This window comes from Argiope bruennichi, chromosome 3 (assembly GCF_947563725.1).
Source record: "Argiope bruennichi chromosome 3, qqArgBrue1.1, whole genome shotgun sequence".
NCBI lineage: Eukaryota > Metazoa > Arthropoda > Arachnida > Araneae > Araneidae > Argiope > Argiope bruennichi.
The window spans coordinates 137,061,689-137,077,476 of record NC_079153.1 but is presented as its reverse complement, the minus strand read 5'-3'; the positions used below and the strand labels follow the sequence as shown (position 1 = coordinate 137,077,476).

The 15,788-nt window shown below is 28.1% G+C and overlaps 2 protein-coding genes across 4 annotated transcripts in view; one reads left to right on the top strand and one right to left on the bottom strand.

Annotated features, from left to right (window-relative positions):
• LOC129962663 (probable phosphorylase b kinase regulatory subunit alpha) overlaps nt 1-13,584 on the top strand; it is a 40,560-nt gene extending 26,976 nt beyond the window's left edge. For 2 of the 3 annotated variants that reach the window (XM_056076555.1, XM_056076556.1), the window contains exons 21-31: nt 139-220; nt 5,488-5,565; nt 5,652-5,728; nt 6,643-6,721; nt 6,925-7,054; nt 9,564-9,662; nt 9,907-9,956; nt 10,840-11,001; nt 11,154-11,207; nt 11,331-11,534; nt 13,212-13,584. In XM_056076555.1, coding sequence (XP_055932530.1) covers nt 139-220; nt 5,488-5,565; nt 5,652-5,728; nt 6,643-6,721; nt 6,925-7,054; nt 9,564-9,662; nt 9,907-9,956; nt 10,840-11,001; nt 11,154-11,207; nt 11,331-11,534; nt 13,212-13,412 — 1,216 coding nt within the window. In that variant the 3' untranslated portion in view covers nt 13,413-13,584. Of the gene's footprint in view, nt 1-138; nt 221-5,487; nt 5,566-5,651; nt 5,729-6,642; nt 6,722-6,924; nt 7,055-9,563; nt 9,663-9,785; nt 9,833-9,906; nt 9,957-10,839; nt 11,002-11,153; nt 11,208-11,330; nt 11,535-13,211 lie in introns of those variants that run through there. The other variant, XM_056076557.1, reaches the window with a different exon arrangement.
• A 689-nt stretch (nt 13,585-14,273) lies between these two features.
• LOC129962662 (gem-associated protein 5-like) overlaps nt 14,274-15,788 on the bottom strand; it is a 100,545-nt gene continuing 99,030 nt past the window's right edge. The window contains exon 26 of the mRNA XM_056076554.1: nt 14,274-14,512. Within this exon, the coding sequence (XP_055932529.1) occupies nt 14,327-14,512 (186 nt within the window). The 3' untranslated portion in view covers nt 14,274-14,326. The remainder of the gene's footprint in view (nt 14,513-15,788) is intronic.

The window sequence follows — 15,788 nt, the reverse complement described above, 5'->3', positions numbered from 1 at the left end:
TTTAAAAATTCGTATTTAAAGGGTTAATACTAAAAAAGAATTAATATAGTTTTTATATATCCTAATTTTATTTTATTTAATTTATTATAATCTTCATTTATTCCTTCTTAAAATTGATTTTTTTTTTTTTCCATTTAGGGGAGTTAATTGGGATACAGGATTAGGAGGACAAAATGAAGCAGTTACCATCAAAGATTTATTAAAGGATTTGTATGAAAAAGTAGGTATCATATGTTAATTTATGCAGATATAGGTTTGTAGTGTTGAATATTCATATTATTAATAGATGTAGTGGTGCACAGGGTTGGGGAGGTTATTTAGTTTATCATCTGATGCCTGTTAAAAAAACATATTAGAAAATGGTCAGTAGAAAGTGGGCAAATCAGCTATGAATCAAGTTGAGGCAAATAAGTATTTTCAATTGTTGGATAGTTGAGCTTGAATGCCTGTGAAGTAAATGAAAGGCATGTTGAGACTTTACTCTTTGTATCAGAAATAGGTTTTCTCTTTCATATTCTGTTGACTCTCATTATATTAATGTAAAGTCAAGCCGGTTTTCTCAAATTTACTGTCAATTTGCAAATATTTCCTTAATTATTATAAATGTTTGCTTCCATTTTTTATGGAAAATATAACCTGGCAATATATTTTTTTAAAGTGACTTTTAATTTTTCATTTAATTTTTCAATATGCAGTAAACTCTCCATTTAATAAACTAAGTAGGACAAAAAAGTGTCCATAAAATTATGAATTTTATGAACAATATTTAAAATAGAATATTAATTCTCAAAATTATATTGCATAGTATTAAAAGTAAAATATTTAAGATATTTATTCTATTATTAACCTCAAAATCTTCATAATATTTATTTAAGAATAGTAGAGGGCTGAATAAAAAACCCAAAAATATTAACTAAATTTACTCTAAAATTGGTAATTTGAATTTTTGTATAAATATGCTTTACTGTACACTAATGATCTTTAGTTGATTTTGCAGGATTAATAGTTACTAAAATTTTCAACTAAATATTTTATGCAAATTCATCTTAATAGCTTCCACAGCAAAATATTTAAAAACAGAATTCCAAATTTTGATATATATCTCATATTACTATAGAAATCTTATATTGTTCTTTTTATTGCACTATGCAATTCTCTAATTCGTTGTCATTTCACATTCAGTTTGAAATGAAAGTATTTAAACTTAAATTTTTTCCCTTAATATTTTTTTTAATTATGTCTACAGAAAATAGAATCATTGAGCATTGAACAATTATGTGTGTTGCAGAATATTTTATGCAGCCTCTTAGAGGATTCATTATTTTAAAAATATGATCTGATTCAATATGAAATTCAGTTTAATACAATAAGAAGGCAATTTTCAATTGATAAGGTTGATATATTTTTACATATATTACAGGCATATATTATATTACAGGATAGAGCAGCAATTTTCAAAAATGAACACACTTGAAAAAATATTTTCATTGCTTACTTTTGAAATTAAACCTTAAATGAAAGTGCAACAAAACTTCAAGAAGCATATTTTAAACAGAAGCCTACTCATTGCAGAAAAATAAGCTATGTCTTCATAATTTCATCTTCAACTATGGAAGAAAAATATTTGTAGTAACAATGAAAATGAAATAAGTTTCTTATAATAGTGAAATAAATATTTTGTTATACACACTTAAAATATTTTTAGTTGTTAAAAGCAGATTAGAAATTTGAACTACAACTGATAATCATTGTATTTTAGGAAATTGTAAATCATTGGAAAAAAAAATTTTTTTTTTAATGTTAAGATGTTGCAAAAATTATTTTTATGTTATAATAATTTAAAAGGGGAAAAAATCATTAAAATTTTATTTAATTTTTTAAAATAATTTTAATTAACATTTAAAAAAACATCACTTCAAGTTGCACACTTTAATCTTTCAAGATATATTTGTGTCGAATGTGGTAGCTCTAATTCTGATGGTCTGTCAGCTATAGACAGACACACTTATAAAATCAATATATGTGTTTATCTACTGCTGTGTTGGGACTCTACAGGCCAGAGCATAAGACCTAGTTACCCACCTTGATACATATATACTTTGGAGGGCAGAAATGTGCATCTCAGAAAAAAACTTTTTTTTAGAATTTTAATTTATTAAAAAAATAAGTAAAATTTTGATTTTTTTTTTCTTCAAAACTTTCGAATATATTACAGCATAAAAATAATTCTACATCATTTTAAAATTCAGATAACTAATTTATTAACTTTTCGATACGGGTATTCATTCAATGGTGAGAAAATGTTCTAAATGATGTAAATATTTTATTTTGTTTCTGTCAATAAATCTACTTCCAAAAAATTTATGAAGTCTAAATTTTATACAATTTTTCTGTCTTATGAAACCTATTCAGTAATATTCTTAGCTTTTCATTCAAAGAACTTTTCTTTTGTATGGGAACAAATCTGACTGAGTTATGCTTTGAATATCATTATTTTAGGAAAATCAGCAATTTCATTATTTTAAGCCATTTAATCTTAAGGGAGACTCTGATTGCGGATTACCATATATTTCTTCAAAATGCCAAGTGGAATGATCTAAAATCTTGTATCTTTAAAGTAGTGATATTCAGATTGTTATAACTCAGTTCGTTTTAATCATAAAAGTGTGGTATTTCTTTTTATTTAAAATTTTACAGTAACAAAAATATTTCAAAAAATATGACTTATGGGACCAAGAATCTATATTAAAATTTAATTTTTTAAAAAAATAATCCGAATATTAATTTACTCAAACTATAATTCTTTACTTCATTTTGAGTATTTCTCTCTCTCTCTCTCTCTCTCTCTTTATGTATAAATATAGAGAGAATCTTACTAATGCTTTAAAAAATAGTTGTTGGTCCTGGTTATATTGAATATTAGGATGGAACAAAAATGGTTTTTTTTTTTTTTTTTTTAAAGATTTTAGTTTGGTAATTTAAATTTTTTAAAAAATTTGGTTGAAATATTACAATGAGGTGCTACAAAAAGCTTAAAATTTGTAAAGAAAAAAAAAAAATAAAGGAAATTTTTAAAATGGACCTTTAAAATTTTTTTTTTAGATTTTAATTTGGTAATAGTGGGGAAAAGTTAGCTTTTAGGTTCCAAAGGAATTTTTAAAAATTTGGTTACAGTACAACAATATCTCGAGATGTAGTTAAGCTTAAAGTTAGTAAAAAAAATTGAAAAATTATAAACTTTGATCAAATATTTTTATGAATTTTTCTTTCATATAATGTTACAAAGGTAATTTTAAATACATATATAAACATTGCAAATAGAAAAAATTATTAATTACAAAGTATAATAATAATAACAAATATTTTTTATGTCAAATTTTGCATTTCTTACTTTTGTATCTTTAATGATTACAAATGTTACAGCTGCAAAATGTTTGTTTTTACTTCATAGCCATATTAAACAGTTTTTTTTTCACTAAATTTTGGAATATTTACCTTGAGCCAATTTTTGCTCTTGTGTATCTTTCTCTTGTGATTGAACCACAAACATTTTGAGTCGTTTCGACCACCAGATTCACAGCTCTTTCCACTGCTTGCATGAGACAAGGAAGCCGGGGAGAGTCGATAACTGAGTCCCCTATACTATTTGGTTTAGTTTCAGATGCCTTCTGTACAAAGTCTTTCAGAGAGGCACTGGAAACATGTTTTAAGAAGAGTGGTTCAGTTACGTCATTTTCAAGCCACGAGATCCTATCGATGTAATCCTTTGCATCGAAGTTTATCTTTGGAACATTAAACTTCCTGACTTTGTATTTACTTTCTGTTCTTGCTTTTAAAACACATCGTAAACCAAGTTCTCTATGAATTTTATGTTCACCACTTAGCACAGACAAAAGGATATTTTTGAAACAGCAAAGTACCTATTTATTTTAATAATCTGGTCTATAACGTTCTTGAGATCGTCATAGAGATAGCATGAATATGAGATAAGGTTAAAAAGATGTTTGGAACCATTAAGTACATGAAGGTTTTAACTTAATATTAAACTACACAGGCACCTGTTAGTTTTATCTCTTCTTGTCTATTTGATGGATCTGGTTGGTTTACCTCTTCTTGTAAAAGCATTGTTGTTCTTCAGCTTGTTATTGTCGCCAGTAATCGTTTCTAATACACAAGTATTTTTTGTCCGTTCTGGTTAAAGTTAAATATTCTCTGTATTCTTTAGTCTTTCTTACTTCTTTCTTCCTCAAAGCACTTGTTGTAGCAATATCAATATTGCCTATAACCATTTTCCTGTTAGAGCGTTGATCGTTTAGAAACTTTTGTTCTATAACTGGCACTTTTTTCTTTTATAAAAGTAAACAATATCAGATAAATGTTTAGCTTCTTTAAATTTTATGAGGTTGGAATCAAACTTATCTGAACATTTTCTGCTTTTAAATTCCTGTATTTAGCATGATGAGCTTCCATTATTTCAAATTCTTTTGCTAGAAACGACGGGAATACAAGTTCTTGACCATAATTATTCTATTATGGAAACAAAAGTGTCACATGTTTCACTTACAGAAAGATCCTTCCCTAGAGCAATTTTGAGGTTATGCCTAATATAACAGTAGCACTTCATAACAGATTCCTAAGTAGGGAGTTCAACTTCAAGCAAATCACAAAATATTTCAAAAGTAGAACGTTTCGACATTTGTCTTGTCTTCCCTAATTTAGACTGAGCCATCCTTAGTCATAACAAAATACACATGCGCACAAACTAACAAATCAGTTACACAATAGACGAAGCGGAGACGGCAGAGCTACTGATTTGAAACCAGCACTGTCCTTGTCACTGGACACAGTTAAATCTCTGTCTTACCTAAATAACAAACACTCCGGCAACGACGCAATGTCATGGCAGTGCAATAGTAAAACTATTTTTATATTTCTATTCATATGACAACGCCTATTTAAAGCTTTATATTTCAAAATCAAGGCACAAAAAAATCCTTAAAAATTGCAAAAAGTGTGTTTTTATGAAAATTTAACGCCCGTACGACACTTCAAGATGTTCTCCAATATATTTTATATTTTTTATATATCTTATTTATATCAAAAGGTAACTTTTACGCACTATTACAAATTAAAAATCAAAAGCTGATTGTTTCGTAAAAAAAAACTTTAAAATATATCAAAAATTTCAATTTTTTGGAACTTTAACGTCCTTGCGGCACCCCAAGACCTACTCAAATATTTTTCATATTTATAATTCATTTTATCTGCACCAAAAGGCAATTTCTCCGCACTATTACAAATTAAAAATCAAAAATTGGTTTTTCGTCCCACCCTATTGAATATCCTACACACACACATTCATCTTTTTTTGAAAGCAGAGATTTTTAATCACATTTCATTAAGATGTTTTATTTATTTATTCATTTATATATATAATATTATTTTATATTAAATTTTTTTACTCTATTTTTATGGATTTATTTCTAGGCTTGTCATGAAAAGAAATGGGCACTTGTTAGACATATTGCTGGAATGCTAGGGAAGAAAGTGGAAGATTTAGCTAAAGTAATTTAAGAAAATTGAGTTGCATGCCATTCTTTAATTGCTTAAAAAATTTAATTCAGTATTTTAATTTTCTTTTGACGTTTTAGGCAGTTACGGATTTACTAGTGAGACAAAAACAAGTTACTATTGGGATGCCTTCAATTTGTGAGGAAACGATTACAAGGTGAGATTTCAAATTACATTTATAGAGTTGGATTTTCAAAATGAGTGTGAATTCAGACTATCAAATTTACCTACAGTTTTCTACTCTACTTCTTTGCATTTATTAAAAATTATATATATACATTTATATATATACACACACACACACACACACACACACGCACGCACGCACGCACGCACGCACGCACGCACACACACACACACACACACACACACACACACACACACAATATATATAGCACAGGCTTTTTTTAATGATTTGAAAATGAGAAAATAATTAAAAACTATGGGTTTTTCTAAATTTCAGGAGGAAAATGTAATCATGATGTGATGTGCTCAAGTTCTATATACATTCTTTGAAAATGTATATTTATTGAATAATATTGCCTACTTTACTTCATTTTTTAGTTTTATTCTTGAATTAAATTTCTGCCTTATTTCTCCTCTGCCATGATGCAATTCCTATCCATAATATTTGTCATTCTGTTTTGTGATTTGCCTCAAAAATCATTTCCTGAAACTTTAATTCATTGCAATGAATTAAATTATTGAAGGCAAAGTGGGCGAGAAAATATAAGGAAATTTAAAAATTGAAGCATACAATTCCTGTATTGTAGCATACAATTCCTGTCTCTTAAATTTCATATTTTCTCCAAAAACAAAACTGAAATTTATAAAAAGAGTATTTTCCAGAACTCATTATATAAAGGTTATATATATAATATTACATATTGCTTTTAAGATTTGATTCTGCAAAAAGCATAATAAACAATAGTTATTTTTCATTGATGCAGATTTCAAAATATTGATGTTATACTCAACAGATATTTTTGAATTTATTGAATGTATTTGAATTTTTTGTAATGATTTAGATTATTTTAAATTTGTCTGTAATGATTTAGATCTCTTTTTTAGACCCATTCCATCTAAAGATTTGATAGCAATAATCCATAATGCTCACGGAAGTGATCAAAGCACAGCTATGTTAACTCAAGTAAGTCTTTATTTTTTCGCTTTGAAGATCTTTTAAAAAATATTTTTTTAGAATAGATAAAAGAAAGTTCATTTATCTGTGCAGATAATTTAATTATAAAAAAAATAGCAATTTAATAGCTTAGCTTCATTAAAAAAAAATTTTTTTTTACTGTTAAAATAGTATCAAGTACTGCAGTTAAAATATTTGTATCCTTTTTTCAGGAACTTTTGGTTTACTTGGCAATGTTTATAAGAACAGAACCACAGCTTTTTCAAGAAATGCTTCGCTTAAGAGTTGGTTTGATAATTCAAGTTATGGCTTCAGAATTAGCTCGGTCACTTAAATGCTCAGGTAACTAATTTTTAATGCCTCCCTTATTTTTTTTTAATTATTTGTAATATTTTCAGCAATATGATAAAAAGCAGCAGAATATTTTAAAACAATTCTAACACATCATTAGTCCAATTTAATTTTGAAAATACTTTTGTTATAAAGTAACATATATATATATATATGAAACATTGATGCTCATATTATATCTTTATATTGTTCATATAAATTTGGAAATGCCTTTTTTTTTTCTTCCACTTATAAGTATATAATTTACAGATTTTTCTATTAAAAAAAGAACATTTTTGAAAATTTGAAATAGTATCTTTGCACATACTGAATGTGGGGAAATGTGTGCTTTAGAATAAAGAATTAAAAGCAATCACCCATTCGCTTTACACATAATAATGCATTGGTTCATTAATAAATATGAATTCAAACAGCAACAAAGGCAAACACAAAGTCACTCACAAAGCTATAGCAGTCTTGCGCATCCTCGCAACCTATAATCCAAGAATCTAATGCAAAAAGAACAATTGTCTTTTAAATATTAATTAGACTGATCTACAGAAAATAGGGGAGGCAATTACATTAATATACATGTAGTATTAGTATTACGTAATTATAATATTTTGTTTTTGGAGTTGTGGTCACAGTCTTTTATTCTTGCTATGTTCAAAGATCGACAAATTTTTTGGGGGGGGGGCAAGAAAAAATTTCTTATACTTTCTCTGTTTTTTTTAAATGATTTTTAAATTCCCTATATTTTTCTAGTGCTCTGGCAATCCTGTATTGGTTATTAGAGTATTTTAACATTGCACATATATTTTATTATTTTATGTCTGCAAAAATCATGCTTAGAAGGTGATTCTGTACAGGCTATGATATTAGACGCCCATTTAAAATATATTGTGGTGTCAAAATATTTTATGTCTGCAAAAATCATGCTTAGAAGGTGATTCTGTACAGGCCATGATATTAGACGCCCATTTAAAATATATTGTGGTGTCACTAAATACAATGAGATATGGCTATGAAAATGCATATCACACAGATGTACAGTACTGTGCAAATTAATTGGGACAAACACAAAAATTTTCACAAATGTTGTTTAATTAGTATAGGTTCACTTACATGCACAGTATAGCAATCTAATACAAAATATGTCCTCCTCTAGCTTGAATGAGATCCTGTACATGGTTTGGCATGGATTCCACTAAATTAGAACATAAATTTTTGATCTCGTCATCACGAAACCAAACTTTTATGGCATTCTCAATCGTTTTCTTTGTTCAGCAGTCCATTTTACTCATATGTCTCTTTGCAATGCTCTACAAATTTTCGATGGGATTTACATCAGGAGAATTACCAGGCCAATCCAAAACCATTATTTTCTGTTTTTGAAAAAAATTCGTTGTTAGCTTATAAGGATGGCATGGAGCAAGATCTTGTTGAAAGATACCAACACTACCAGCGAACGTTTGCATCATAGGCACAATTTTACTTTCTATTATAGAAATGTATTATTTAGAGTTCATCATTCCTTCAACTAGTACTAAGCTGACATGTCTTTCAGAAGTAAAATAACCATAAAACATCTGTTTCTGAGGGTGCTTAACTGTGTGAATAAGATGTTGTTCCCTGATCAGTTCTCCACAATTTCGCCTGACAAATCTTGGTTGAAACCCATGCACAAGAAAATATGTTTTATTGCTGAATACAACCTTCTTCCAATCTTGTACAATCCAGGATTGATATTTCCTATCCCAATCCAAATGTTTTTTCTTCATTGCAGGTGTTAATAACTGTTTTTCTATTCGTTTTCTTGCAAATCTCCCAGCTTCACTAAGCCTTAATCGAACTGTAGATGAATCCACGCTCACACCAGTAGCTAATAATTCTGTCTGAAGATCTCTACTTGTTTTGTAAGGATGCATTGTACTATTTCGTACAAGAAATTTGTCTGTTCGAAGTGTGGTCTTGCGTTTGCGTCCACATTTACTCTTTCATTTTGGAGACAATGCCCCAAAATTCTTTTGCTTATTAATAATCCTAAAAACACTGGATTTTCCAACTACAATTACTGCAGCAATATTCCTCACAGCCATAGAAGTATGCTGACTAAGGATAGCAATTCTAGCCCTTTTCCTGGAATTGATATCCATTTTTTTACTGCATGTCAGAAGGAAACAATTAACACAAGCGACCACTTTTTACAGCCACTAAAGGGAAAAAATTTCGACATGTCATGATCATGTGGTCAAACCGGTTTAGACTAGTCAAGGGCAGTCACACGTTTTTAAGAAAATGCAGTTGAAAACGATTTGAGACAGAAAATCCCCGAGAAAGGAACAATTTTCTTAAAAAATCTGTTTGTCCCAATTAATTTGCACAGGACTGTATGATGTGTAAATGGAAATATCATTTTGTATATGTATATGAGGTAGCATGTTACCAAATTTATATGTTATTTTTATAAGCTTCGAACAAGATAGTCTTGATGTAAAAATATAATTCCTAATTAATATAGGTGATGAAGCTTCTGAACATTTACTGAATCTAAGTCCTTTTGAAGTGAAAATGCTTTTACACCACATACTAAGTGGAAAAGAATTTGTAGTGAAAAGTGGTATGTATTAAAAAATATTTTATTGAAAGTGCCTGATTAATTTTCATTTAAGTGTAATTTAAATTTAAGGATTTCAGACCCACTTATGCTTTTTTTTAAAATTCTCTTCCTTACTGCTTACAGAATTAAGGAATAGGCATATATATGGTAAATAGCTTTAAACATTATACTGATAATTCTGAGATATGTTGAAGTTTTACTTTGCTTTTCCTACTCTAATCTGTCATTGTTATTTTCATTCTAGCTCGAAGTGGTGTTGTGTCTGTTGCAAATCCAAGCAAAGTTCAGAGCAAGGTAAGTAAATAAATTTTAATATATGAAGTCTTGTAACTCTGTATTTTATTTTTAATGTGTTTAACTAACAGTTTATTCAAATTGAAACAAAATATTCATTTGGGTTTTTTTAAAGTTCTTTTTTTTTTCCCTAAAAAAGTCTTAATCAGATATTTTTTAAAGTCGAGTAATAACGCATATACATGCTGAAAGCAACACAATGTTGGAAAAAAAAAAATGACAGCAAAGTGCAGAAAATTATTTCATTATTATAAGACAAAAATTATGCATCAACCATGCCAAAATAAAGATTTGAATTGGTATGTAAACATGTTAAATGCACTTAACTGATTAAGGAAAACAGTAATTTTTTAATACTCCTTGTAGATGATGAATAAATGTTCTGCCAATTATGTAAGTGAAGAATTGAAAGGAAATTTTTTTTAAATAGGCTAATCAGTTTTGCTTTATAAATTTAAATGTTACAAAGACACCTCTTTATAATACAGTTACCTTTGAGTGTTTACAAAACTTAAAATTTAATAATTCAAAAATAAATTTTAGTTCATTGGATTTTTAAATAATGCTATTCCATATAACATGACAAAATTTCAAGCAGAACCTAAAGGCAAGTAGGTACTGTTTATTTTACTGTGTGGCATAAATTTATTATTTCCTTAGTTTTTGGTTTTTTTAGGTAACAAATGCATATAGTTATCTATTGTTTTATATACCAGTGAAATTAACATGTCCCAAGTAATATGCAAAATTATAGAAATATATTTGAAGTGCATAAATTCATTCAATAATACAATTTCCTATAAAATGCAGCATATTTCTCCAAATTGTATGAGAGTACTTAATATTTACACTTCCTGGTAAAATTTTATATTAACATTCATAGAAAAGTGTTGTTGACATCATATTGGGGAAAGAAGGTCAAGTGGATGAAGGGAATTTCGAGAGTGATCGTCAAGGTCAATGGTTACGCAGACGGCGACTTGATGGAGCTTTGAATCGAGTTCCTCGAGGCTTTTATCCCAGGATATGGTCAGTTTTAGAACGGGTAAGCTAATATTGATTTTAACTCTAAGCATTTTTCTCGTAAGGAAGAAATGTCTTTCTTTCTGTTATGTAGGATTATCTTTTAAGTCATCTCTTTTCTATGTTTATAACTATAACTTAAATATTAACTTACCTTAATCTAATTTTTCCTAGTGTCAAGGACTTTCCATAGAAGGAAAAATACTAAATCAACAACTGACCAGAGAAGTAAGTCAGTATATGAATATTTAACTGTCACCTAATAAATTTAGTTCATTTTTTTAGAATCTCCAGACTGTTTAATTTCAAATGCAGCATTAAAATATTTTTTTTTTTTTTTCATACTAACAGATGACACCAGGCGAATTAAAATTTGCTCTAGAAGTTGAAACTGTCTTGAACAGTATTCCACAGCCAGAATATCGTCAGCTTATGGTAGAAGCGTTAATGATTCTTACTTTACTTGTGGAGCATGATGCTGTGAAGACATTAGGAGGCATAATTAATGTAGAACATCTTGTTCACAAGGCAAATCAGATTTTCTTGGAAGATCAAGTACGTATAGATTAGGAATCTTCAGCAAACAAATCTTGCGAATCCAGTTATTTCATCAAAATGAAGAACACATTGCTTTTATATATGAGCTACATTTAAATAATTTCAAAATAATTATAATTCTGAATTGTACATTTTCTTCTAATCTTTGTTTATCAAAACGAATTTAATGACATTTTTGTTAATCAATGAAAAGTTGATTTCAGAAATAGATTTTCAAATCTTATAAAATAAAAGCTAAAAATTAAAAAGCAATCAAAATTTCCCTTTAATATTTGAATATGTATAATTAACATATAATAGAAAATTAGCTAAGATGTTGGAATTTTATTTATCTCTGTTAGAATTACATTCACTGAATGTTTAAGGAAAAAAGATCTTATCATGCATTATCAGATATAAAATTTTGTGAAAACTGTCGTAGCTACCTTAGATTTAATAAGAATTGCCTATATCACAAAATAAATACAGTAATATTTTTATAGCTGTTGAAGTAGGATCTCAGCATTTAATTGCTCTTCTATGAGTCTTCCAGAACGTAAAGACTGTTTAATTATACAAAATGTAAAACACAATATTTATAAGGAAAAAAAAATTCTGTTACATATACTGGAAGTTTTCTTCACTTCTCTACATAGTCAGTTATAGTTAAACATTTGTCACATCTAATCACGGTTTTCAGTATTCCTTGTTATGCTTTTGTTGCCAGAAGTCAGGTAATCATAGCATTTCTCAATATTCATCACTTCCAAAAAAATTTCCAACTTAGCTCTTAATGATACTCATGTTTTCCCTAAGTCTTGACTATAGTATAAATGATCAAAAATTTCCTATCTGAATTTCAGGAATTCTTGAATGGCAGTAACAATGTTAATTGCCACGAAAAAGCACAAATCTTCACCTGTTGCTTTGGATGAGTGCAAAATAATTTCTTTTAGTCTCAGAATAACGTTTTGCATTGATTATAGTGGGCATGGAATCCAGCAAAAGAACACCATTATGATGTCTAAAGATGATTGCTGTGACTTTTTGTTTTGAAGAAAGAGCAGAACATCGGAATTCTGAAGCTCATGACCAGATATGCCAAATATATAAATGTAAAAAATAATTATATAAAGAAATGGAAAAAAAAAATACTTCAGGTATAGAATAGAATTGTATTTTCAATCTTATATAACTAAACAGTCTTTATTTTCTGGTTGGTTCATGTACAATAGCATAATGCAATGAAAAAATGAATTCCTGTGTGCAAGTGTAACTTTTTCAAAGATGAAGTAAAAGAATTATTAATTTAAAATATATATGCTAAATAAGAAAACCTTCCTTAATCCTTTTTCATATATAAAGTACAATTTCCATTTTGCAGAATTTTAAAGCTCAGTAAAAAATTATTGAATAGATATATTTCTATTTTCTAGATTAAAAGTTTAAATAATATTTTCAGTTAAGTTTCTTTCTCATCTAAGCAATTATTACCAAAATTTGGCAAAGAAAAAAAAAAAAAAAATGTAAAACACTAGGTGAATACACTTTAATTATCCAATTTTTCTGTTTAGTCAAAAGACTCACTGAGTTTGTCTGAGGAAAGTTGATTCTTCAAAATGCTTATTAAATACTTATCATAAAGTCATCTATTTTAAAATTAATTTGCTCATTAATTCTTATTCTCTTCAATAGAAACATGTAAGTGGTGATGCTACAATCTGCTGTGCTGCTCCAAACAATGAAAATCCCTGTGGGGGAGCTGCTGGTATTTGCCAACACTTCTATGACAGTGCTCCAAGTGGCTGTTATGGTACAATGACCTATCTGATTCGATCTGTGGCTTCAACGATGGATTGTTTGCCCAAACAAGAGTTAGATTGCACTATAAGTTAAATGCATCCTTTTCTATAAGCCACATATCATATCCTTTTTCTGCAGCAATATATTAGCATATATGAAACTCAAACATCCTTTTATTTTCTTTTCCTGTATATGGAGAGAAGGAATTTCTGTGATTTTGCCAGTGTTTTGAATAAAATTCCTATTAAATACTAATAGTTGAAAAGGCAATATTTTTGCTTGTATTTCTGAAGCATATTTTCCAGCTTTGTACAATTATGCATTTTTTTATCATATATACATACAAACTGTAGGGTAAGTTAGTACTCACAAATACAGAATAATTTTCATTATCCTTATGTTTGAACATACTGCTGATTCATTTAATTATACAATAAATTGCAAGCAGACATAGAACTGAATAGAAAAGCCCCCACCCCCCAAAACAAAATTTTTTAATGAGTTTTAAAATTCAAATTTCTTTTCACCAGTTAAAATTGTTACATATAAGCACAGTATTAATTATATATATATACTTGCAAAAGTTAAAATATGTTTTGCCTGCTAATATTGATTACTTTATTATAATCTAATTTTATGTAATGAATGTTATGAGAAAAAAGTAAACTTTACATAGAATGAGCAAGGTTATGCTAGTTTTATATTTTCATACTTTTTCTACTATAAATTGTATATAAAGTAGATAAAGCACCATTTTCTTTGAATTTTCATTAAGCTCATGTGGAACAAAAATTAGTGCAATATTTTTCCATTAATGACAGATGTTTATTCACATATATTCAAGAGTCTTTGTAAATGTGTATTATAAATTATTGCTGTTTAACTATCAGTATTATAAACTAATTTGTTTGAATTGATACTATATATATATATAATAAAAGATATATCCTACTGTTATGCTTTTATTTTATTTTTATTCAATGAAATAAACAAAATACATGAAATGATTACTGGCAAATGGTACACACAACATTAATATTAGCCACTTGGAATGTTCCTACCCAAGCTACAATGTCATCAATAAGCATATGTAGCTTTTCTTGTATAAAGATACATGTAGATTTCTGCCTCATATTATATAGGATTTGAAGTACTTTAGAAACAATATCTAAAGGACTAGGATAGGAGATCCCCTGAAAAAGAAAAATTCATACACATATAAGACATCTCGATAAAAAAAATTTAAAGATAGGGAATCTTGTAAAAGTATCACAAAAGTATAAGGCAAATTATTTTTTAAATTTTCATCCACTTAAAAGAAAAAAAGTTGTTTTATTTATATAAAATACACAGATAATACTTATACATTCAAAACTACCAAGCTTGCAGTAGTTTGATAAAAATAAATGGGTTTAATCCTACTGTAGCATACTCTCGAATTTGTCGCCAATATGGTAATCCAATGAAATAATCTTCTTGCAACTCTACATTGTTTTGTTTAGTACTTTTTACACTTGTTGAATTGTATATGAACTACAGATATTTTATGAGAAATGTTATAAATTTATAAAAACATGTTGATTAAAGATTTTAATTTAGTTCTGTACTATAACTGAGTTTTTTTTATTGTTATTAAGACACTAATATTATTAATGTGAATACAAACAAATTTTTTTATACTTTTGTAATTCTTAACCATCTGCATGAGCAGATTGAAATCTTCTGCAATAGAATTCCACTTTCTGTAATTCTTTTCATGATATGATAGTTCACTTGATAATTCATTATGTCGCTAATTGTTCAAGAACAGATGTCTGTTGAATGGGATAGCAAGAAATATTTTGAGCCTGCAGAATGGATGAGTGGAATATTATATATCACAAGCTGATGAAGTTTGGAAAAGATGCTTGTTTGAAATTTTATATGGAGAATAGTTTGATTGCTTCCAAATGTGTAATATGAAGCTGGCTGATTTAGAAGATAAGAGTCTATGGAAAAGTCTGGTCTTTCAGAAAGAAAGGACTGAATCTTCACCACATTAAAAGGTCTGTAAGGAAGGGTTCATGGTTTGATGGAAGTCCCTTGGATTTGGATGTAATTTAACGGATAATGTATATGTAGTCAAACAGAATGAGACATGAAAGTACTGTTAATGATTTGAATGTTGCAAAACAAATGTTGACTGACTGGGTGAATTTTTGTAGAGGAGTGTGTGAGGATACCTGTTTTGTGTTCGATGACAAAATTGATGGAATCGGAAAGGTCATTGAAATTGATGAAATAAGTTTTAAAAGAAAAAAAATATAATAGAAGTGAGTGGAAGGTCAAAAGGTATTTGGAGACTCAATAAGGTATTCATTTTTTTTATTATTATTATTATTTATTTTTAAAGTGGTGAATGAAAAAAGTGCAGTTGTGTTTCTTGAAGTTATTAAAAAGAAGTCTTCTAGGTACCACAATAATTTCAGA